At 44.5% G+C, this 23,762-nt stretch overlaps 1 protein-coding gene across 1 annotated transcript in view; it reads right to left on the bottom strand.

Annotated features, from left to right (window-relative positions):
* HSD17B2 (hydroxysteroid 17-beta dehydrogenase 2) overlaps window positions 1-23,762 on the bottom strand; it is a 91,904-nt gene that overhangs the window by 24,475 nt on the left and 43,667 nt on the right. Inside the window, exon 2 of the mRNA XM_006044495.4 lies at window positions 3,505-3,717. Coding sequence (XP_006044557.1) covers window positions 3,505-3,717 — 213 coding nt within the window. The remainder of the gene's footprint in view (window positions 1-3,504; window positions 3,718-23,762) is intronic.

The following is a 23,762-nucleotide window of genomic DNA, read 5'->3' as shown; positions in this document are numbered from 1 at the left end:
ATAATGAACAATATGTTCATGCTAATTTTAAAATCTGCTATGTAGGGACACCGCACAGTTGCTGGCCCTCTTACAGGAGCTGAGGTTTTCTGGTTTATCCACGTGGCCCAGAGGGTTCTTTAGCAAACATCCTTCTTTGTGATTTTAAATGAACCTGTTCTACCGCTCCACTTTCTGTTTGACTTGAGAGGCTGAAGTCGAGAGAGACCGCGAGAACAGGTAATTCTGTATTGGTGTTGAATTGGTATATTGGTAACTCTGCCTCAGTAAGGACTGTTCTCCAGAATGCAGGCCCCCAAACAGCATGTAAAGTGTTTTCCAAATTCTCACACCTTGGAAAGCGTACTGATTGGATCCTTTCATCCCAGGACACTGGTATTGTTCTTAGCATTTCAAGAAGTACTACCTTATCATTCACTATGGCCAGTACTGTCCTGCTGGGCCTCTCTAGATGGTGTATATTGAATATCTCCTAACAAGACACCATCAGGTCAATAAAAGGGATAGCAAAAGACAAGGCCAGGAAAATGACCTTTCTAGAAAACAACAATATTCGTTTCTTTTTTCTGGGTAGATCAGCTGTGAAGAGGACATAAGAAGGAAGTCCTTGAGGCCTTCATGGAAAACCCCCAAGTGAAGCCATAACAGGAGAAAGCGAAGCTAATTAAGAGAGGCTGGGTCCTGATGACATTGCTTGAATGCCTGGATCCAGACATGCCTGAAACCAACGGGTCTTTTTAGTTATGTAAGCAAAATGCATTCCCTTTATGCAGAGCTGACTCATTTGAAAAGATCCTGATGTTGGTAAAGATTGAAGGCAGGAGGAAAAGGGGACGACAGAGGATGAGATGGTTGGATGGCATCACCGACTCAATGGACATGAGTTTGGCAAACTCTGAGAGTTGGTGATGGACAGGGAGGCCTGGCATGCTGCGGTTCATGGGGTCACAGGGAGTCAGAAAGGACTGAGTGACTGAACTGAACTATGAATCTTTCTTAACATCTGAACTGAACTATGCTTTAACAGTTTTGAATTGGTTATGTCACTTGTATCTGAAAGAATCCTGATGGAAACATAGTTTTGGTTCTTAAGAAACCCTGTGGTGAGGAGTGGGATATGGACATATTTGTACAATAATGCAGTAACGAGGGTGTGTGCAAGGGGTAAACAGTGAGTTTCCAGAAGAGGAAGTGAATGATGTAGCCTGGATTACTGTTACATTTGAGCTAGATCTCCTGTAGAGTGTGTGGTTGGACAAAGGCAAAAGTCTAGAGAAATGAAGTGGAGGCAAGAGGGAAGTTTGGGTAAGAGGAAGCTGAAGGTACAAAGTCATGAACTAGAACATTCTATTCTGGAAACCATTCATCATTTACTGAGTGGAACAGCAGATATTGCAGATGAAGGTTTTGGCAAGGGCTATTCTCCTGAAAGGTCTTAGAATCCCTGTGAAGGTGTTTGATGGTGAATGAAGGACCACAGAACCGTTCAGTGGGACAAAGCATACGCCTGGCTAATAGGAGGAGCCCAAGACACGGAGGCTCAGTTTATCAAAGGAGATGGATGATACTCTAAGATATGCACATTGTAAAGACCACTCTCCATCTGGAAAGCAATGGGGAAGGAAATCCGATTACAAACAGAGCTCAGGTGGGAGATGAGGGTCCCAGTTAAACCATAGCTCCCCCAGGCTAATAGGAAGGGGTGGGATGATAAAGATCTAGGACATAGAATTGACAGGACTCAGGACCAACAGGATGCAGAAATCAAGGGTAAGCTGCAGGCCTAAGTGACCCCAGCTTGTTTGGCTTGAATGACTGATTAGGTGGCAGTGCCTGGGCTTCCCTGGTGGCTCAGACAGTAAAGAATTCACCTGCAGGATACCTGGGTTTGATCCCTGGATTGGGAAGATCCCCTGGAGGAGGACATGGCAACCCACTCCAGTATTCTTGCCTGGAGAATCCCCCTAGACAGAGGAGACTGGCAGGCTACAGTCCATGGGGTCACCGAGTCAGACATGACTGAGCAACTAAGCACAGCCGGTGTCTGAGCCAGCGCCTCCATCGTCGGATGCAGGAGGGGAAACTGATTTGCAGACTAGAAGCAGAGGAAAAAATAATGAGGTCCGTTTTTGACAAATTGAGGCGGGATATCTGGTAACCAGTTGTATACGCCTATAGGTCCTGACATTGAAAAGAGGGCTATGTTGTTAACACAGATTCAGAAATTACTGGATTAAATGGCAGTGTTTCTCAGCTCTGGCAGAATATTAGCATTGCTGGAGGAGCTTTAAAATATGCTAATACCTGGGACCCCCAAATGGGATCTTCTTTATAGTGGACCTTCCCAGAAAAGGAGAGCACCAGTACCAGCCTCGCTGCGGAAGACCTGCTGAGTTACTGCCTGTAGATACCGATTTAATCTGCTAGGGAAAAGTCCCCAGGCTTCGTGGGAATCACAGACGTGTGACCTGTGCTTCAGAAAGATCTCAAGCTTGGTTTAATTTTCCACTGGCATTACCTTAACATCGTAAACATTTTGTAAACAAGGGGCCCCACATAAGTTGCAATTTTGCACTGCATCCCCTAAATTACATAGCCCATCCTGGGTCCACACATAGGTATTTTAAGACACTTCCCAGGTGAAAATTCCTGGTGTAGGAAGAGAAACAGGATAGCCCAGGAAACTTGGAGTGGGGTCTGGGGACGGAGCCCTCAGTAACACTCACACTTAGGGGACTGGCATGGTGGGCAGAGGAAGGAGGTTCATATAAGAGAAGCAGAAAGAATGATCAGAGAACTTAGAGGGCAAGATGTGGCTGGAGACCCCCAAAGCCCAAGGAGGGGAGGGTAATCAACACATTCAAACACTGCAGAGAAGTTAAGAGCTTGGTGTTCAAGATAATACAGACTGCTTCCCTTGGCCAGACCATTTAGGGAGATGTGTCAAGAAGTGAAAACTGGGCAGCAGGGTTCCAAAGAGCCTGGCTGTGAAGGGAGAGGAAGAGAAAGGCAGGGGCTAAGGGAAGACAGCCATTATGAAGCTGTTGCTGCTACTGCTAAGTCGCTTCAGTCGTGTCCGACTCTGTGCGACCCCAGAGATGGCAGCCCACCAGGCTCCCTGGTCCCTGGGATTCTCCAGGCAAGAACACTGGAGTGGGTTGCCATTGCCTTCTCCATTATGAAGCTACTTCAAGTCTAATACATGTTAGTATCAGTAGGAGGAAAGACATATGGAGGGGCAGCAAGTAACAGGGGAGTGACTGAGCAGAGGTTGGAGGGAATGAGATGGAGAATTCTGTAAGTTCTGAGGAAGGACCATGCCTGACTCCTTCCCAATGTCTTCATATCTGCAAGAGGTCCCAGCAAGGGGCAGGGGCTCAGTGCAGGGGTCTCCAGATGCCATCCAAGACTAAAGGGAAGTGGTAATTAGAGGCTAGAACCAGTGTTGGGCATTTGCAAGGAGGGTGGAGGGCAGTCGAGGGCACAGGTAGCTGAAGGCAGTACCTTTGTTCTGCAGCTTCTCCTTCACTTTGCTGTAGGCCGCTTTTATCTCCTGCGTGTTGGTGATGTTCAGCTGGAGCACAGAGAGATTCTTGGAGCAGGTTCTTCGTAATTCCTCTGCTCCGGACCCCTGTTCATCCAGAACTCCGGCAAATACAGTGAAGCCCAGCTCGTCCAGATACTTGGCCAAACCATGGCCAAACCCAGAATCGCAACCTGCAAGGGGCCAAAGCAATACAAAATGGGCTCAGACTAAAATGGCAGGAGAAATTATTGAAGAAAAACTCACGGCATGCTGTTTATGATGGTCCATGTTCTCTGTAGAGAGTGGGTCCTGAGGAAGTTTTCTCCTTTGCTAAGTGGAAAATGGGCAGAGAAGCCACAACAGACAAATTTCTCTTTATTAAAAAAAATAACGGAGGTGAGGAAGAATTTTAGGTGGGGACATAAATGGAAGGAGAAATGCTGATGAAGGGAAGGGGTCCAGGTGGTCAAAGAATGTAGCAGCGGAAACTAAGACATCTGACAGAAGCTTTTTCACTCATCTCTACGTGTAGTGTTTGCTGTAATAACCTCCATTACTGCATACAGTCTTCAGTAAAATTTTCATTACAAACTAACAGGTTGGAGTTGGTTTTTCTTTTTAAAGCTATAACAAAATGTCAGGTCCTGCTTCAAATTGGACCCAGGACAATAGAAGGAGCTACCCACAGGGTCCAATTCCTTATGAATTATGAAAGATGAAGACTCCTAGCCACCTGCCCTTCTCACCTCCTTGAAAGCTTGCCCCTAGCCATGGCCTTCTCCCAAACCACTGAACCCTAGGAAGACGCCTGCAACAGAAACCAGATAGAAATCCCTAAGGGCACTGCTTTGTGAAACCAGAGGATAAGATCATATGCAAAGCATATGTCAAATCTCAGATTTTTTTTTCACTAATCAGAAAAGGTCCATTCCTGTAAATGCTAGAAGGAATTTGGCCCATGTGCTTCAGAGAACACAAATACACAGTTATTCTTTCCAATCCAAATTTCTTGCTTGCTTTAGTTGGATCCTTTAAGGTAACTTTTTGGGTATTAGTTCTAGAAGGTGTTGTAGGTCTTGATAGAACTGTTGAACTTCAGCTTCTTCAGCATTACTGGTTGGGGCATAGACTTAGATTACCATGATATTGAATGGTTTGCCTTGGAAACCAACAGAGATCATTCTGTCATTTTTGAGATTGCATCCGAGTACTGCATTTCGGACTCTTGTTGACCATGATGGCTACTCCGTTTCTTCTAAGGGATTCTTGCCCACAGTAATAGATATAATGGTCATCTGAGTTAAAGTCACCAAAAAAAGATGTCCTTTTAATTATTGGGTACTGGAATGCAAAAGTAGGAAGTCAAGAAACACCTGGAGTAATGGGCAAATTTGGCCTTGGAGTACAAAACGAAGCAGGTCAAAAGCTAATACAATTTTGTCAAGAGAATCCACTGGTCATATCAAACACCCTCTTCCAACAACACAAGAGAAGACTCTACAGATGGACATCACCAGATGGTCAATACTGAAATCAAATTGATTATATTCTTTGCAGCCAAAGATGGAGACGCTCTATACAGTCAGCAAAAACAAGACCGGGAGCTGACTGGGTCAGATCATGAATTCCTTATTGCAAACTTCAGACTTAAATTGAAGAAAGTAGGGAAAACCACTAGACCATTCAGATATGATCTAAATCACATCCCTTACAATTACACAGTGGAAGTGAGAAATAGATTCAAGGGATTAGATCTGATAGACAGAATGCCTGAAGAACTATGGACAGAGGGTCATGACATTGTACAGGAGGCAGTGATCAAGACTATCCCCAAGAAAAAGAAATGCAAAAAGACAAAATGGTTGTCTGTGGAGGCCTTACAGATAGCTGAGAAAAGAAGAGAAGCTAAAAGCAAAGGAGAAAAGGAAAGATATACCCATTTGAATGCAGAGTTCCAAAGAATAGCAAGGAGAGATAAGAAAGCTTTCCTCAGTGATCAATGCAAAGAAATAGAGAAAAATAATAGAATGGGAAAGACAAGAGATCTTTTCAGAAAAATTAGAGATGCCAAGGGGACACTTCATGCAAAGATGGGCACAATAAAGGACAGAAATTATATGGACCTAACATAAGCAGAAGATATTAAGAAGAGGTGGCAAGAATATACAGAACTATACAAAAAAGATCTTCACTACCCAGGTAATCACGATGGTGTGGTCACTCACCTAGAGCCAGACATCCTGGAATGTGAAGTCAAGTGGGCCTTACCTTTTGTGAAGCATCACTACAAACAAAGCTAGTGGAGGTGATGGAATTCCAGTTGAGCTATTTCAAATCCTGAAAGATGATGCTGTGAAAGCATTGCACTCAACATGCCAGCAAATTTGGAAAACTCAGCAGTGGCCACAGGATTCGAAAAGGTCAGTTTTCATCCCAATCCCAAAGAAAGGCAATGCCAAAGAATGTTCAAACTACCGCACAATTGCACTCATCTCACACGCTAGTAAAGTAATGCTCAAAATTCTCCAAGCCAGGCTTCAGCAATACGTGAACTGTGAACTTCCATATGTTCAAGCTGGATTTAGAAAAGGCAGAGGAACCAAAGATCAAATTTCCAACATCTGTTGGATCATAGAAAAAGCAAGAGAGTTCCAGAAAAACATCTACTTCTGCTTTATTGACTACACCAAAGTCTTTGTGTGGATCACAACAAACTGTGGAAAATTCTTTAAAAGATGGGAATACCAGACCACCTGACCTGCCTCCTGAGAAATCTGTATGCAGGTCAAGAAGCAACAGTTAGAACTGGACATGGAACAATGGATTGGTTCCAAATAGGGAAAGGAGTGCATCAAGGCTGTACATTGTCACCCTGCTTATTTAATTTACATGCAGAGAATATATACATACATACATACATACATACATCATGAGAAACACTGGGCTGGATGAAGCACAAGCTGGAATCAAGATTGCCCAGATAAATATCAATAACCTCAGATATGCAGATGATACCACCCTTATGGCAGAAAGTGAACAAGAAATAAGAGCCTCTTGATGAAAGTGAAAAAGGAGAGTGAAAAAGTTGGCTTAAAACTCAACATTCAAAAAACTAAGTTCATGACATCTGGTCCCATCACTTCATGGTAACTAGATGGGGAAACAATGGAAATAGTGAGAGACTTTATTTTGGGGGGCTCCAAAATCACTGCAGATGATGACTGTAGCCATGAAATTAAAAGATGTTTGCTCCTTGGAAGAAAAGCTATGACCAAGTTAGACAGCATATTAAAAAGCAGAGACATTACTTTGCCAACAAAGGTCCATCTAGTCAAAGCTATGGTTTTTCCACTAGTCTTGTATGGGTGTGAAAGTTGGACTATAAAGAAAGCTGAGCCCTGAAGAATTTATGCTTTTGAACTGTGGTGTTGGAGAAGATTCTTGAGAGTCCCTTGGACAGCAAGGAGATCCAAGCAGTCTATCCTAAAGGAATTCAGTCCTGAATATTCATTGGAAGGACTGATGCTGAAACTCCAATACTTTGGCCATCTGATGTGAAGAACTGATTCGCTGGGAAAGACTGAAGGCAGGAGGAGAAGGGGATGACAGAGGATGAGACAGTTGGAAGGCATCACCAACTCAATGGACATGAGTGTGAGTAAGCTCTGGAAGTTGGTGATGGACAGGGAGGCCTGGCGTGCTGCAGTCCATGGGGTCGCAAAGAGTCAGACACAACTGAGTGACTGAAATGAACTGAACTTAAGGTAAATTTAGATAATTCTGTTTCATTAATGTGGAACGGGATATGAATTCTGATCTTGGGATGCAGGCACTTAACCAAATTATCAAGCTATCTACAATGATGGTTTATTTGAAACAGTTCTTGTGAGCATGAGGCTTCTTTCTTGCATCAAATGAGTAAGGACTCATAGTGGCAGGGAGAAGTACTTGTCAGTGTGAAAGTCACAGTTTATCCTTCTATAATTAGCTTAGGAGAAAAAAGTGAAGAACCCACTGTAGCAGGAAGAAGCAAGAGTCTTCCAGGGTCTGACATTTGATTAACTATTGTTACTGTGAATATTGTTACTATTGTTCCATTGTTTTTCCATGGCAGAACATACGGCAGAGACTTGGGAACGTGCATGCCTGAAGCCAGGTTATTCTTCTGTTCCTATGTTGCTTGCTGCTGCTGCTGCTGCTGCTGCTAAGTCGCTTCAGTCGTGTCCGACTCTGTGCGACCCCATAGACGGCAGCCCACCAGGCTCCACCGTCCCCGGGATTCTCCAGGCAAGAACACTGGAGTGGGTTGCCATTTCCTTCTCCAATGCATGAAAGTGAAAGTGAAGTCGCTCAGTCGTATCCGACTCTTAGCGACCCCATGGACTGCAGCCCACCAGGCTCCTCCATCCATGGGATTTTCCAGGCAAGAGTACTGGAGTGGGATGCCATTGCCTTCTCCAATGTTGCTTGCAGTGCCACAGAAGTTGGCCGTGCCCCAGACAAATGGGGTGCTGGTCTGTCCCCACAAACCTTTATCCCAGTCTTCAGGCAAGGAGGGAACTGCCTTGTGCTCTCAGCCAGTCTCTTGCCCAGGGTTCCTGCTTTGGTTGACTACACCCTGCTCAATACAGCTTTTGTCATCACAGCTTGAGATGTGATGACTGATTTCAGCTCAAGGAACCTGACGGCGAGCATTGAAGGGACAAGTCGCCAGTTTGCGACATCAAGATGATTCTTTCTGCACTTGATAAATTGATAAGGAAACCTGCAGGCTCTGATCTGGTGGTTTTTATCATAAGGGCATCATAACAGCTTTTCAGGATTCAGAGTATTGATGTAAGTTTCTTCCATGTTGGGAAATAAGGAGACTAATCCAAAGTGCTCAGCTGAGACACGCTCTCCCAACCGTGGTCTTTGTCCACACCCTGTGCCCCAGCAACATCAGGGTTCACTTCCAGCCCCTGATGTTAGGGGGTGGGGCCCCCACTTCCTGCAATGCAGGGCTGGGCATCAGCAGAGCGTGGGGATGGGGGCAAAATCTCAGAATTTGAGATGCGAGTCTACCCCACCCACTTGGAGTGTATTATGGACTGTAGAAATTTGGTCTATACCCACAAGCACAAAATAGAGATATCTGAAATTTTAAGATGAAGACATCATGGACATAAACTCACCCTTGGAGCCATACCAGAATAAATGTGTAACAATTACTAAGTCTCTACAGCTCTAAAGATAAGAGATCATATTCACATTGGCTGTGCCAGGTGGTCTGTCCTGTAAACCCTGAAGGAACTGCCTTGTCAGCAGCTGGGGGCTACAGTCAGGCATGCCCCTAAAAATCAGAAAGTTCAGGAAATCAGAGAGCACACTGACAATCAACTCAAGGATCAATATGCAAGTGATTAGAAAAGATATCTGACTTTAAAGCTAACAACACCTCCCTGGAGGGACTTCCCTAGTGATCCAGTGGTTAAGAATACGTCTTGCAATGCAAGGGTTGCAGGTTAAATCCCTGGTCAGGGAACTAAGATCCCACATACTGCAGAACAACAAAGCCCGTGGGCCACAACTAGAGAATCTGTGCACTGCAGCAAAAGATCCTCTATGACACAGTGAACCTCCCACATGCCTCAACTAGGACCTGATGCAGCCAAAGTTAATTAATTAATTTTTAAAACCCCTTCATGGATCACAGTCTTGTCATGCTGAAGAGGCTTGCATAACTCAGTGAAGCTATGGCCACGCCATGGCAGGCCACCCAAGTTGGACAGGTCATAATGAGGAGTTCTGACAAAACGTGGTCCACTGGAGGAGGAAATGGCAAACCACCCTAGTACTCTTACTGCAAGAACCCCATGAACAGTATGAAAAGGCAAACAGATAAGACACTGGAAGATAAGCACACCCAAGGTGTCTGATACGCTACTGGGGAAGAGTGGGGGCCAGTACTAATAGCCCCAGGAAGAATGAAGAGGCTGGGCCAAAGCGGAAATGATGCTCAGTTGTGATGTATCTGGTGGTGAACTAAAGAGCCTCTTGATGAAAGTGAAAGAGGAGAGTGAAAAAGTGGACTCAAAACTCAACTTTCAGAAAACTATGGTCATGGCATCCAGTCCCATCACTTCATGGCAAATAGATGGGGAAACAATAGAAACAGTGAGAGCCTTTATTTGGGGGGCTCCAAAATCACTGCAGATGGTGACCGCAGCCTTGAAATCAAAAGACACTTGGTCCTTGGAAGAAAAGTTACACCAACCCTAGATAGCACATTGAAAAGCAGAGACATTACTTTGCTGACAAAGGTCCGTGTAGTCAAAGCTATGGTTTTTCCAGTCATCATGTATGGGTGTGAGGGCTGGACTATAAAGAAAGATGAGCACCAGAGAATTGACGCTTTTGAACTGTGGTGTTGGAGAAGACTCTTGAGAGCCCCTTGACTGCAAGGAGATCCAACCACTCAATCCTTAAGCAAATCAGTCCTGAATATTCATTGGAAGGACTGATGCTGAAGCTGAAACTCCAATACTTTGGCCACGTGATGCAAAGAACTGAGTCATTGGAAAAGACCCTGATGCTGAGAAAGATTGAAGGAAGGAGGAGAAGGAGATGACAGAGGATGAGATGGTTAGATGGCATCACTGACTCAATGGACATGAGTTTGAGCAAACTCTTGGAGTTGGCAGGGAGGCCTGGTGTGCTGCAGTCCATGGGATCACAAAGACTCAGACATGACTGAGTGACTGAACTGAACTGAACTGGTGGTGAAAGTAAGGTCCAATGGTGTAAAGAATAATACTGCCTGCTGCGGCTGCTAAGTCACTTCAGTCGTGTCCAACTCTGTGTGACCCCATAGACGGCAGCCCACTAGGCTCCTCTGTCCCTGGGATTCTCCAGGCAAGAATCCTGTAGTGGGTTGCCATTTCCTTCTCCAATGCATGAAAGTGAAAAGTGAAAGTAAAGTCGCCTAGTCGTGCCCGACTCTTCGCGACCCCATGGACTGCAGCCTACCAGACTCCTCCATCCATGAGATTTTCCAGGCAAGAGTAATACTGCCTAGGAACCTAGAATGTTAGGTCCACGAATCAAGGTAAATTGGGCTTGGTTGTGAACCTGGCCCCCAACCTCTGCAACCCTGCTCGAGTTATTTAACCTCTCTGTGCCTCAGCTTCCTCATCTCTAAAATGGGCTTGATAACAGTGCCTACATCAGTTATGATTTGTCATGTGCTTAACAATGCCTGGAATTACTATAATAGATCTTTTAAAAAAAAATAATACTAGGTACATGACATTCTTCCTGAATTTCAGGTGTTTACATGCATGATCTTGGTAGATAGGAAGTTCACCTCTACTGATAGCTAAACATCTTGGTTGAGACTCCGCCTGCTTGATTCTGCCTCTGCCATGTCTGAGCCTTGGGTAACATTACATAAAGTAGTGCAGAGCCTCCACTTATTCATCTGGGAAGTGGGGTTATAACGGTTCCTCCCTCCTAGGCTGATCTTGGAAGTCAACAAGACAGAGAATGTTCTGCACAAAGCCCAGCATATCATACGTGACTGTTCCCAGTATTGTGGCTCTAACCCAGACATCATTTCTGATGTGATCATGTGAACGATCAGGCTGTGCTGGTGTCTTAGGGCCATGCAGGGGCCAGAGGGCCTTGAGAATGTAGGTGGATGGGGAGCCACTCTCTGTCAAGATAGAGTAACCCTTGTGCACTCCAGAAACCCAAAGACAAGGCAGGGGCCTTTGTGAAAGCTACTTTCCCTCATGGCTCCCTGGTAAAGAATCTGCCTGCAATACAGGAGACCCAGGTTTAATCCCTGGGTTACGAAGATCCCCTGGAGAAGGGAATGGCAACCCACTCCAGTATTCTTGCCTGAAGAATTCCATGGACAGAGGAACCTGGTAAGTTACAGTCCATGAGCTTAGACACAAAGAGTCGGACACAACTGAGTAACTAACACTTTGTGGAAAGGCAAAATGTTTCATAACTTACGCATCAGTAGCTCAGTTGGTAAAGAATTCGCCTGCAATGCAGGAGACTCAGGTTCAATCCCTGGGTCAGGATGATCCCCTGGAGAAGGAAATGGCAACCCGCTCCAGTATTCTTGCCTGGAAAATCCCATGACAGAGGAGCCTGGTGGGCTACAGTCCATGGGGTCATAAAGAGTTGCAGCCAACCGAGCAACTAAACCACCAGCCTCTGAAAATTATCAAACCTAGTATGACTCAAATGCTTACCAAGACCCATCCAGCTTCACACATATTAACTCCACCCACCCTGGGAGATAAGTCATTTTACTATCATCACTCTACGGAGGAGGAAACTGAAACACAGAGGATTAAGTCATTTAGCTGGACATGGCAGAGGTAGGTTGAAACCCAGGCAGGGGTTGATGTATAAACATCTGGAACATAAAATACTCTATTCTTCCAGAGCACAGGGCCTAGTATATAGTAGCTGATCAATAAAAGGCGTGTGTTGGGGACTTCTCCAGCAGTCCAGTGGTTAAGACTGTACACTTCCAATCCAGGGAGAGAGAGTTCAATCCCTGGTGGCGGAACTAAGATCCGACATGCTACACAGCACAGACAAAAAATTACATACACAAAAAAGCATGTGTTGGCTAAATGGGCATTTAAGAGGCCTTAATGCCTTAAAAACGCAGAGAGTCTTATGTCACTAGTATCGAGGGTTCCTAGCCTCTAAGTCCTAACAAACACCTGTGGAGTCGGATGCCTACCCCAAGAGAGGGTGGAGGAATTGCTGGGGGTGGTTTTAAGCTATGCCCTTTGAGATCATTCTGTCTCTAGTGGCCTGGAAAATCATCAGCTTGGAGCAAGCAACGAGTACTAGAGTCTCGTTTTTGCAAAACTGGAGTGAATGTGAAATTATGATTTATTCTAAAATATTAATAAAGTCTCTCAATTTGTGTGAAAAATGGAAATGTGAATCACTTTAACTCAGAAGAGTTAAGAATCATAGTTTCTGAGCTGGTGGGCTAACTGTAAGTGGATTTATGCTATTGCCGTATGGAGCTGGTGAATAGAAACAGCTCATCATTTGTTGGGTCAAGTCGTCGGCAAGTTGTGAATAACTCAAGTTCTGGAGTTCTTTAAGGCTAGGTCCCCTGAATGAAACTCACCTGTCAAGACTAACAGCATGTGCTCTTGGACACAAGCTGGTTCCTCGGAAGCTGCATTCAGAAAAGGATGAAGAGGGAAGAATTTGCAACACTGTAAATGATTTCTTTGTTGTTGTTGTTATTGTTTAGTCACTCAGTTGTGTCTGGCTCTTTGCAACCCCGTGGACTGGGAGGCTCCTGCCAGGCTCCTTTGTCCATGGCAAGAATACAGAAGTGGGTTATCATTTCCTTCTGCAGGGTATCTCCTCTCAGAATCAAACCCACATCTGCATTGGCAGGTAGATTCTTTACCCCTGAGCTACCAATTTTTTCTAGACAGTGTTAAAACATCATATAAGTAATAAAACTTTAAGAGCAACATCAGGATAAACAAAAGAAGTTACCCATAACATTACCAATCTAGCATAAGTTTTATAACTTTCTTGCTTTTTCTTCTAGTCTTTTTTTCCTATACACTGTTCTTTAACAACTATAATTATAGTACACATATGATTTGACAACTAATTTTTAAATTAGTATTATAGATATGCGGATGACACCACCCTTATGGCAAAAAGCAAAGAAGAACTAAAGAGCCTCTTGATGACAGTGAAAGAGGAGAATGAAAAACTTGGCTTAAAGCTCAACATTCAGAAAACTAAGATCATGGCATCCGGTCCCATCACTTCATGGCAAATAGATGGGGAAACAGTGGCTGACTTTATTTTTCTGGGCTCTAAAATCACTGCAGATGGTGACTGCAGCCATGAAATTAAAAGACACTTACTCCTTGGAAGGAAAGTGATGACCAACCTAAACAGCATATTAAAAAGTAGAGACATTACTTTACCAACAAAGGTCCGTCTAGTCAAGGCTATGGTTTTTCCAGTGGTCATGTATGGATGTGAGAGCTGGACTATAAAGGAAGCTGAGCACCGAAGAATTGATGCTTTTGAATTGTGGTGCTGGAGAGGACTCTTGAGAGTCCCTTGGACAGCAAGGAGACCCAACCAGTCCATCCTAAAGGAGTTCAGTCCTGGGTGTTCATTGGAGGGACTGATGTTGAAGCTGAAACGCCAATACTTTGGCCACCTGATGTGAAGAGCTGACCCATTTGAAAAGCCCCTGATGCTGGGAAAGATTGAAGGCAGGAGGAGAAGGGGACGACAGAGGATGAGATGGTTGGATGGCATCACCGACTCAATGTATATGGGTTTGGGTGAACTCCGGGAGTTGGTGACGGACAGGGAGGACTGGCATGCTGCGATTCATGGGGTCGCAAAGAGTCAGACACGACTGACTGAACTGAAACCAGTTTTAGCTATTTCCACAGTCTGCAAAACCATAAGTCATCATTTTTCACTACTAGATAAAATTCTCCCCATGAAAATGCAGCAAAGAAAGACATGATTAGAGCCTGGATTTTGGAGCCAGGATCCCTGGGTCCAAACCCTGGCTCTGCTACTTACAAGCTGTGTGACTTTGGCCAGTCAATTTACCTCTCTGTGCCTCATTTTCCTTATCTATAAAGTGAGATGATACTAGGACCTGCCTCATAAGATTGTCCGAAAGATTAAATGATTTTATATACTAGAGTAATTGCAACAGAGCCTGCCACATGGCAGTTGCCACCCAAGTGTTAAATAAATAGCAATTGCGTTTCTGTTTGTTTTAAATCCATGCTACTCCTTTCATTGGCTACTTCTGGTTCCTAGAACCAAAAGGATTTTGAGTTCTTATCTCAGAAGATCATCACAGACATTCTAACCACAATAATGAACTGGCCAAGTACTGTGCTTTCTGCCAGCGGTCTCATCTCTCCTAGACTCTCCTTCCCTAAAGCTCCTCGAAGTCTCCCCTTTGTCAATATCTTTGAACAACAGCAGCTTAAAACAGAGTTTCTCAGGGGGTGGGCCTCTTCAGAGGTGCCAGGGCCCGTTCTCATAGTGGAATTTCACTTCTCTTCATTGGAAGGACTGATGGTGAAGCTGAAACTCTGATACTTTGGCCACATAATGGCCAAATGGGAAGAGCTGACTCATTTGAGAAGACCCTGATGCTGGGAAAGATTGAGGGCAGGAGGCGAAGGGGATGACAGAGGATGAGATGGTTGGATGGCATCACCGACTCCATGGACATGGGTTTGGGTAGACTCCGGGAGTTGGTGATGGACAGAGGCCTGGCGTGCCTGCAGTTCATGGGGTCGCAAAGAGTCGGACACGACTGTGTGACTGAACTGAACTGAGTGGAATAGACAAACACAAATGGAGGACCTGTTGTGTATCAAATAAGAGAACACCATCTGAATATGTGTTTTGCTTGGCCCATACAGTGTATTTCTTAGAAATTTAAACAAAGGCTAAAATCCAAAAATGCCACCTGAAAACCCAGATCGGTGGTTTCTTTTGATTAACCAGAATATGGGCCAACTGTGGGCCTGCGTTCCTACGAGGAACTCGTGTGCTGAAGCTGAGGATCCCAAAGCTGCCCCCTGCCACTCCCAGTCCGCCGTCCCCACCGCCCTCCCCCGTCCCCCGACTCCCCTCCCCCCAGGCTCTCAGGTCCAGTGTTCCCACTTCCTATTGCGCATGCGCACCTCTATCGCCAACTGCCTTCGCCACTGAGACCCGTTCCCACCTCTGCAGCCTTTTGAACCCAACATACCTGCCACACTTTGTCCCACTTACAAAGGTCATCTGGGTCTAGAGTTATTTATCTGTAAAACCGTGGAAAACTAGGGAGGAAAAGACTTTCCGCACCCTTGTTTGAAATTTAAGCACTCCACCAGATTGCCGCCCTCATGTTGACTCTGCCTGGTCCCTATAAAACAGATTAAGGTGCAATAAAATGGTAGATACATAATAAAACTGTAAGGTACCTAATAATTCCCTGAGAGCCATACAAGGCTCAGCTTCTAATCCAGGAAGAGAAAATACTTGACAGTTTTACCACTGACACTACGTGTGTTGACTTTGGCACTCTTAAAAGATAGTAATGTTGGGTGGTGAACCCCTGGGAATTAGCTAGAGCTTTTTTGCTTAATTGGAGGACAACTGCTTTACAGTGTTGTATTGGTATCTGCTGTACAAAGTCTGTGTGAGTAGCTCTGTCATGTCCAACTCTTTGCAACCCCATGGACTGTAGCCCACCAGGCTCCTTTGTCCACTGGATTCTCCAGACAAGAATATTGCAGTGGGTTGCCATGCCCTTCTCTAGGGGATCCTCCCTACTCAGGGATGGAACCCAAATCTCCTGGATTGGCAGGTTGATTCTTTACCACTAAGCCACCAGGGAAGCCCCTAAGACAACATGAATCAGCCATAATTACATATATATATATATATTTATCTTCTCCCTCTTGTGCCTCCTCCCACCCACCCTCCATCTCTCTTTCTAGGTCATCACAGAGCTTAGCTAGATCTTTCATGTCAATTTTTTAAAATAATTTTAAGTTTTATTTTTTGGCTGTGCTGGGCCCTCATTGCTGTGAAGGATTTTCTCTAATTTGGGTGAGTAGGGATGATTCTCTAGTTGTGGTACACAGGGCTTCTCATTGTGGTGGCTTCTCTTGTTGCTAAACACAGGCTCTAGACATGCAGGCTTCAGTGGTTGCAGCTCAAGGGCTTGATTGCTCTGCAGCAGGTGGAATCTTCCCGGACCAGGGATTGAACCCATGTCTCTTGTGTTGGCAAGCGGATTCTTCACCACTGAGCCACCAGGGAAGCTCTCATGTCAAATTTTTAATGAAAATGAATTTTTCCTGGAATGTGAAAACCTTTATGAATATTTCTTCAGTACTATTGATATTCCTATGTTAAGATGGGTAACCGAGATGCCAAGAGATTACTCGTTCAAGGCTACACAGCTGGGATGTGCAAGAGTTGGCTCCCAGAGTAACCTGGAAATGTACATTACCATATGTAAAATAGCCAATGGGAATTCACTGTATGACTCAGGGAACTCAAACCCAGGCTCTGTAACATTCTAGAGGGGTGGGATGGGGAGGGAGATGGGAGGGAGGTTCAAGATGGAGGGGACATAGGAATACCTATGGCTGATTCATGTTGATGTTTGGCAGAAACCAACACAATACCTTCAATTAAAAATAAATGAATTTTTTAAAAACATAGGGATAATAAAAGGTTCTCATGAACTGAAAACAAAACCAGAAAAATGAGCTGGCTCTCAGACCTAGATTTGCTTCTTTCATGTTCTGTTATTGCTATGATTCATTTATTGTCTCCTTGAGTGCTTTGCAGTGGTGGGGATGGGGGCACCAATGATGAAAGCCCTCTGGCTAAGAGGGGTCTCCATCAGTGATGCCAGTTCCCTTCACACAGGATGGACTGCCATCATCCATCCAGCAGTGAAAATGACTTACAGCTGATTTCCTGGATGGAAAAATGCAGTGGGTTTGTTCTCAGTGGTGCTAAGGAAGCAACTCCTAGCCTTGCAAAATAAGCAGCCAATCAAGGTAGCTCTGCTGGGTTTGAGCAAGTGGCTGGATTTCCAGACCACAGCCTAGTCCTGATGCCTCTTCTGAACTCTACCTGCTGCAATTTCAAGTTGAGCCAGAATTCATCACCAATTGCCCCCAACTGCTTTACCTTCTGGAATTTCTTGTTCTCCTAGTTACTCAGGACCAACACCTTCTCTCCCAATGCTCATCTCCAGTCAGTGCTCACGCCTGTCCTCCTAAGACTGATATCTATCTCTATCTCCTTTCCAGCATCTCATGACAAAAAATGCCAACTCAGCTCAGCCTCTCAACAGATTGTTAAGTTAGGGATTGTTTTCGTTGTTGCTTAGTCACTCAGTCAGGTCTGAGTCTTTTGTGACCCCATGGACTGTGGCCCACCAGGCTTCTCCCTCCATGACGTTTCCCGGGCAAGAATACTGGAGTGGGTGGCCATTTCCTCCTCCAAAGGATCTTCCTGACCCAGGGATCAAACCCATGTCTCCTGCATTGGCAGGTAGATTCTTTACCCCTGAGCCATCAGGGAAGCCCAAAGTTAGGGGTATATATCCTCAAAAGCCACGGAAAATGATGCTGTAATTGTCCAAAATTTCATATTATGTCTTTTATGGGTATGCCAGTTAAGAAACACTGGACATTAAACAGTACTGACAGGGATGATGTTCAGTCAGCTGAGAAGGCCAGAATTTCAGAAATCCTCAGTCAAGCACAGAAGCCATTAAAAAGAGGTGAGTTAAGGATCTAGACAAGATTCATGGGGTAAAACAGAGCCAGACACAACTTCACAACCGAACACCAACAACACACAGAAACCAGGGACGCTTCTCAACATCCCACAGCATTCAGGACAGCCCCCACCACAAAGAATGATCTGGCCCCCAATGGCTATAGTGCTGGGAACCCCTGGTCTAGAGGAAGACACACTTTAGGTAAATACGTAAAACAGAGAGTAAGCGATGTTTTCAATAGAAGATCTCTGGGAACTACAGGCCATAGTTTCTGTCCAAGGAGAACTCAAAGTCCCTCCTTTAGGGGACATCCTATTGGAGAAGAAAACAGGCAGGAAAGAAAAAGAACTAGGTTACCTCCACCAGGACAGGGAATCTATTGGGTTAACCCAGTTCACTGTTCTAGCCTCTGTGCCTAAAACAGTGCTGTTAGGTTTCCCTGGTGGCTCAGACAGTAAAGAATCCACCTGCAATGCAGGAGACCCAGGTTCAATCTGTGGGTCAGGAAGATCCCCTGGAGAAAGGAATAGCAACCCACTCCAGTGTTCTTGCCTGGAGAATCCCACAGATGGAGGAGCCTGGTGGGCCATAGTCCACAGTGTCTCAAAGAGTAGGACAGGACTGAGTGAGTAACACGTATACACAGACACCTCTGTGCCCAAAACAGTGCTGGGTCTAAGTCCCAACAGTCTGAGAGCCTTATGTTTATATATGTTACCTTATTTCATGCCCGAGGTCTCAAAGTGGGTCTTTTTTAAAAAATAGATTTTAATTTTTTAAAGTTTTAGATGTATATAAAAATTGCAAAGAGTATAGAGTTCTCTTTGCTTACAGTTTCCACTATTATTAACATCTTACATTAGTATGCTACATTTTCTGAAATTAATGAACCAATATTGATACATTATTATTAACAAAATTTCAGACTTTTTTCAGATTTCCTTACTTTTTTAGGTCATTTTTCTATCCCAGGGTCCCATCTAGGATCCCTTATTATACTTAGTCATTATATCTCCTTAGGCTTCTTCTCAGACTTTTTCTTGCCTTTGCTGTCTTTGAAGGTTTTAAAGAGTACCGGTCAAGTACACAGGGCTTCCCAGGTGGATCAGTGATAAAGAATCTGCCTGCCAAAGCAGGAGACACTGGTTTGAACCCCAGGTTGGGAAGATCCCTTGGAGAAGGAAATGGCAACCCACTCCAGTATTCTTGCCTGGAAAATCCCCCAGACACAGGGGACTGGGTGACTACAGTCCATGGGGTCACAGAGCGTGGAACACAACTGAGCACACAAGTATATTGCACACACACACAGTCAAGTATATTGTAGGATGCCCCTCTGGTGGAATTTGTCTGATGCTTTTCTTGTGTTCTGGCTAGGGTTATGAGCTTGGGGAAGGAGATCACAGATACAGTGCCATTTTCATCACATCGTGTTAAGAGTACAAACAAGCAACAAGACATGAATGTTGACGTTGCCTTTGATCACCTGGATGAAGTAAAGTGGGGAAATTTCTCCGCTATAAAGTTACTCTTTATCCACCCCCTCTTCCATACTACACTCTTTGGAAGGAAGCCTCTATGTATTAATACCTACATAAATTATTTGGAACTCTTGTACATGGGAGATTTGTCTCTTTTCTCTCATTTATTAATTTATTTTTATCTTTATGGACTCATGAATATTAATTTTATACTTTGGGTTATAATCCAATACTTTATCTTAGTGCTCAAATTATTCCAGCTTAAATTATTTTGAGCTCTTTCAGTTGGCTCCTGTCAAAGTATATTTTTTATTCTGATTTTATAGGTGAAAGAATATAAAGTTTCTTTAAACCAAGCTTCAAAGAATATAAAGTTCCCACTATCACTAAACTAACAAGAGCAGAGGTGCAATGAAAATCATTAGATTCTAAAGCACAGGGGTTTTTTCCCTACTCATCATTGGCTACTGATCCATAGCCAATCTTTGTTGACCAATGACTAGTGTATCTTTCATCTGATGGAGTTACTTAAGGCAATAAGTTTTGAGACTACCAGTCTGTTATGTACATTACAGGGAAACTTCCTTATTTTTTGACTTTTTTTTTTTTTTCCCCCTACTGTTTGCCATGGGGTGATGGGATTGGATGCCATGATCTTAGTTTTTTGAAAGTTGAGTTTTTATATGTTGATGAATTTTCACAGAGTGAATCCACTCGTGCAGCCAGCACCCACATCCAGACCCAGAGCTTCACTAGCTCACCAGAAATCCCCCTGGGGCCTTCCTCCAGTGATCCCCACCCCAGAAGCTACCATTATTCTGGCATCTAACAGCAGATCAGGTATACTTGATTTTCACTTTAAGTAAATGGAGCCATCCGCATTATTCCTTTTGGAGGCTGGATTCTTTTGTTCATCCTCATTTGTTTTCATGTGGTTTGGTTAGTGGAATTTTTTAAAAAGAGTTTCCAACCACTTATTTCATAAGAAAGGCTACAAACAAGGTAACACTTGTAAAAACACGTTAAGCAACTCCATTAAAAAAAATAGCAGACTGCTATTTAAAAAGTAAATTTACTTAAGATTAACGTTACACAAAGAAGGGGAAACTACCTGGAGATATCACTAAATCGTCCCATTATACTGGGGTGGCTCACTTCCTCCTCCCTATCTTTATCTAAAATTTCATCTACCACGGGCTCTCTTAATAATGTTTCTGTTAGTTTCTTTCACAGCAAAGGTGCCTCTTGACTGACAGGATGTCCTTCTTGCCAACACATAGCCAAAAACTCACTAGGTTGCTTCTAACATCTAATGGTGCAAGATGCTACCTGCCAAACTGGACTCAAATACTGCCTGGAAACCCAAGAGATCTGTGATCTACAGAATTTCTCTTTCTCTTTCGTTAGCCATCACTGCCAATGACCTAGTTCCTCCTGATAGGGCCCGCATGGGGTCTCATTGATAAGATGGCTCGTTATGTCAACCTCGCAAACAAAGAATAAATCACAGCAATTTGTGAGGCCGACCCAGTTGCCCAAATGGCATCCTGTTATCTCACTGGTGCCTGTCTTCTCAAAGCTGCAAGACCACCAGATTCCAGACCTCCGGCTACGTGACCATCCCTTCAGAGAATTTTCCCTTGGTGGTGTATAAGAAGGACTCCATCAGAAAGGGAGAATTCTGGTTCTCCTTAAGAGCCAGTCACCCTCTTTTCCCTCTAATAAATTTCCTTTTCTTGCCTGACTGCCCAGTTCGCTCTCTTTTTCTCTGCACTCACCTTACACCTCTCAACAGAGGTGCAGAACCCTTGATGTCCCTGCCACCACCCCACTCTGATGCCACCATGGACCTCATTCAATCAAAGCACGCTCTCCTGCAGGACCCACTCCCTCACCACATGCTCCTAACCAGCCAGAGACAGCACAAGAGAGGAAGGTATTTGTCGTCCCCACTCACACACAAAGCATTGTGTTATTTCCTAGTTGGATCCAGGCTTTCACCCCACTGTTTTCTAGTTGGAATCAGGTTTCTGATTTCTACTGCAACCTTACCATCGTATTTCTCACTGACTTACAAACCTCCTCTGGCTCCCTCTTGTCTGATAAGTGATGGATGAAGTATCCTGCCTGGGTTTCAGTAATCTCTTTAATTTGTTCACATCCAGCCAAGCCCAAGATCAGGCTCTACTTTGTATTCTAGTCAGGCTGGATTCTTCAACATCCCACACATGTCCTGCTTTTTCTATCCTGTGTGTTCCTGCCTATCCTTCTAATATGCATGCATTTGTTCATTCTTTCAATAGCTATTTTTTTAACAGCTATTTGTTCAGTTCCGTTCAGTCACTCAGTAATGTCTGACTCTTTGTGACACCATGGACTACAGCATGCCAGACTTCCCTGTCCATCACCAACTCCGCAGTTTACTCAAACTCATGTCCATTGAGTCGGTGATGCCATCCAACCATCCTCTGTCATCCCCTTCTCCTCCTGCATTCCATCTTCCCCAGCATCAGGGTCTTTTCCAACGAGTCCATTCTTCACATTAAGTGGCCAAAGTTTGGGTGCTTCAACTTCAGCATCAGTCCTTCCAATGAATATTCAGGACTGATTTCCTTTAGGATGGACTGATTGAATCTCCTTGCAGTCCAAGGGACTCACGAGAGTCTTCTCCAACACCACAGTTCAAAAGCATCAATTCTTTGGTGCTCAGCTTTCTTTACAGTCCAACTCTCACATCCATACATGACTACTGGAAAAACCATAGATTTGACTAGACAGACCTTTTTTGGTAAAGTAATGTCTCTGCTTTTCAATGTGCTGTCTAGGTTGGTCATAGCTTTTCTACCAAGGAACAATTGTCTTTTAATTTCATGGCTCTAATCACCATCTGCAGTGATTTTGGAGCCCCCCAAAATAAAGTCTCTCACTGTTTCCATTGTTTCCCCATGTAGTTGCCATGAAGTGATGGAACCAGATACCATGATCTTAATTTTCTGAATGTTGAGTTTTAAGCCAACTTTTTCACTCTCCTCTTTCATCAAGAGACTCTTTAGCTCTTCTTCACTTTCTGCCATAATGGTGGTGTCATCTGCATATCTGAGATTATTGATATTTCTCCAGCAGTCTTTTTTTTTTTTTTTCCTCCAGCAGTCTTAATTGCTTGTGTTTCATCCAGCCTGGCATTTCACATGAGGTACTCTGCATATAAGTTAAATAAGCAGAGTGATAGTATACAGCCTTGATGTACTCCTTTCCCAATTTGGAACCAATCTGTTGTTCCATGTCCAGTTCTAACTGTTGCTTCTTGACCTGCATACAGATTTCTCAGGAGGCAGGTAAGGTGATCTGATATTCCCATCTCTTTGAGAATATTTATTTAGTTATTTATTAAGTGCCTACAAGGTGCTGTGCAGGCCTCCCAGGTGGCTCAGTGGCAAAGAATCTCCCTGCAATGCAGGAGACTCGGGTTCGACCCCTGGGTCAGGAAGGTCCCCCAGAGAAGGAAATGGCAACCCACTCCAGTATTCTTGCCTGGGAATTGCCATGGACAGAGGAGCCTGGTGGGCGACTGTCAGTGGGGTCACAAAAGAGTCAGACACGACTTAACAACTAAACAACAATGACAGCTGTGTGCTACGCACTCTCCATGAGGGTACAGCAGTACACAAAGCCATCCAAGTCCCGGTCCCGTGGGCCTTATGTTATAGGTAGAGATGGGATACATTCAATAAACACACGAACAAATGCATCTGGTATTAAGAGCCAACGAGTGCTGTGACCAGAGAGGAGGATGCCGGGTTCTATATGGAGGTCAGGGAAGGCACCTCTGAGCAGGAGCAGTTGAACAGTCTTCCCAGGGAAAACTACAGGCACAGAGAAGAGTAGGTGCGAAGGCTCTCGGGGACATAACTGTTAGAGGAAGAACAAGGAGGCCATTGTGACCACAGGGGAATGAGTGAGGAAGGGAGCAACAGGAGGTGAATCAGAGCAGTGGTTCAAGGCCAGTTCATGTGGGGCCGTTAACGGCTCTCAACTGCTCTCAACGGCTCTCAACTGGGGTGATTTGGCCTCCACTCCAGGGGACATCTAACAATATCTGGAGACATTTTTGGTTGTCATGGTTGTGTGGTGCTACTGGTATCTCACTGGACGCCAGGATCTAAGGATGCTCTTTAATATCCTACGGCACACAGGGTGACACATCAAGGAAGTATCCAACCCCAGCATCCATGGTGCCAAGGTAGAGAAAGGCTGCTTTATCTATTTATTTGCCTGTGCCTGGTCTTCACTGTGGCATACGAATTCTTAGTTGCAGCATATGTGATCTAGTTCCCCAACCGGGATCAAACCTGGGCCCCCTGCATTGGAAGCACAGAGTCTTAGCCACTGGACCACCAAAACCTTGCTTTAAACCATGGCA

Source organism: Bubalus bubalis, chromosome 18 (genome assembly GCF_019923935.1).
Source record: "Bubalus bubalis isolate 160015118507 breed Murrah chromosome 18, NDDB_SH_1, whole genome shotgun sequence".
NCBI classification, from domain to species: domain Eukaryota; kingdom Metazoa; phylum Chordata; class Mammalia; order Artiodactyla; family Bovidae; genus Bubalus; species Bubalus bubalis.
This window is presented reverse-complemented; position numbering and strand designations above follow the sequence as displayed.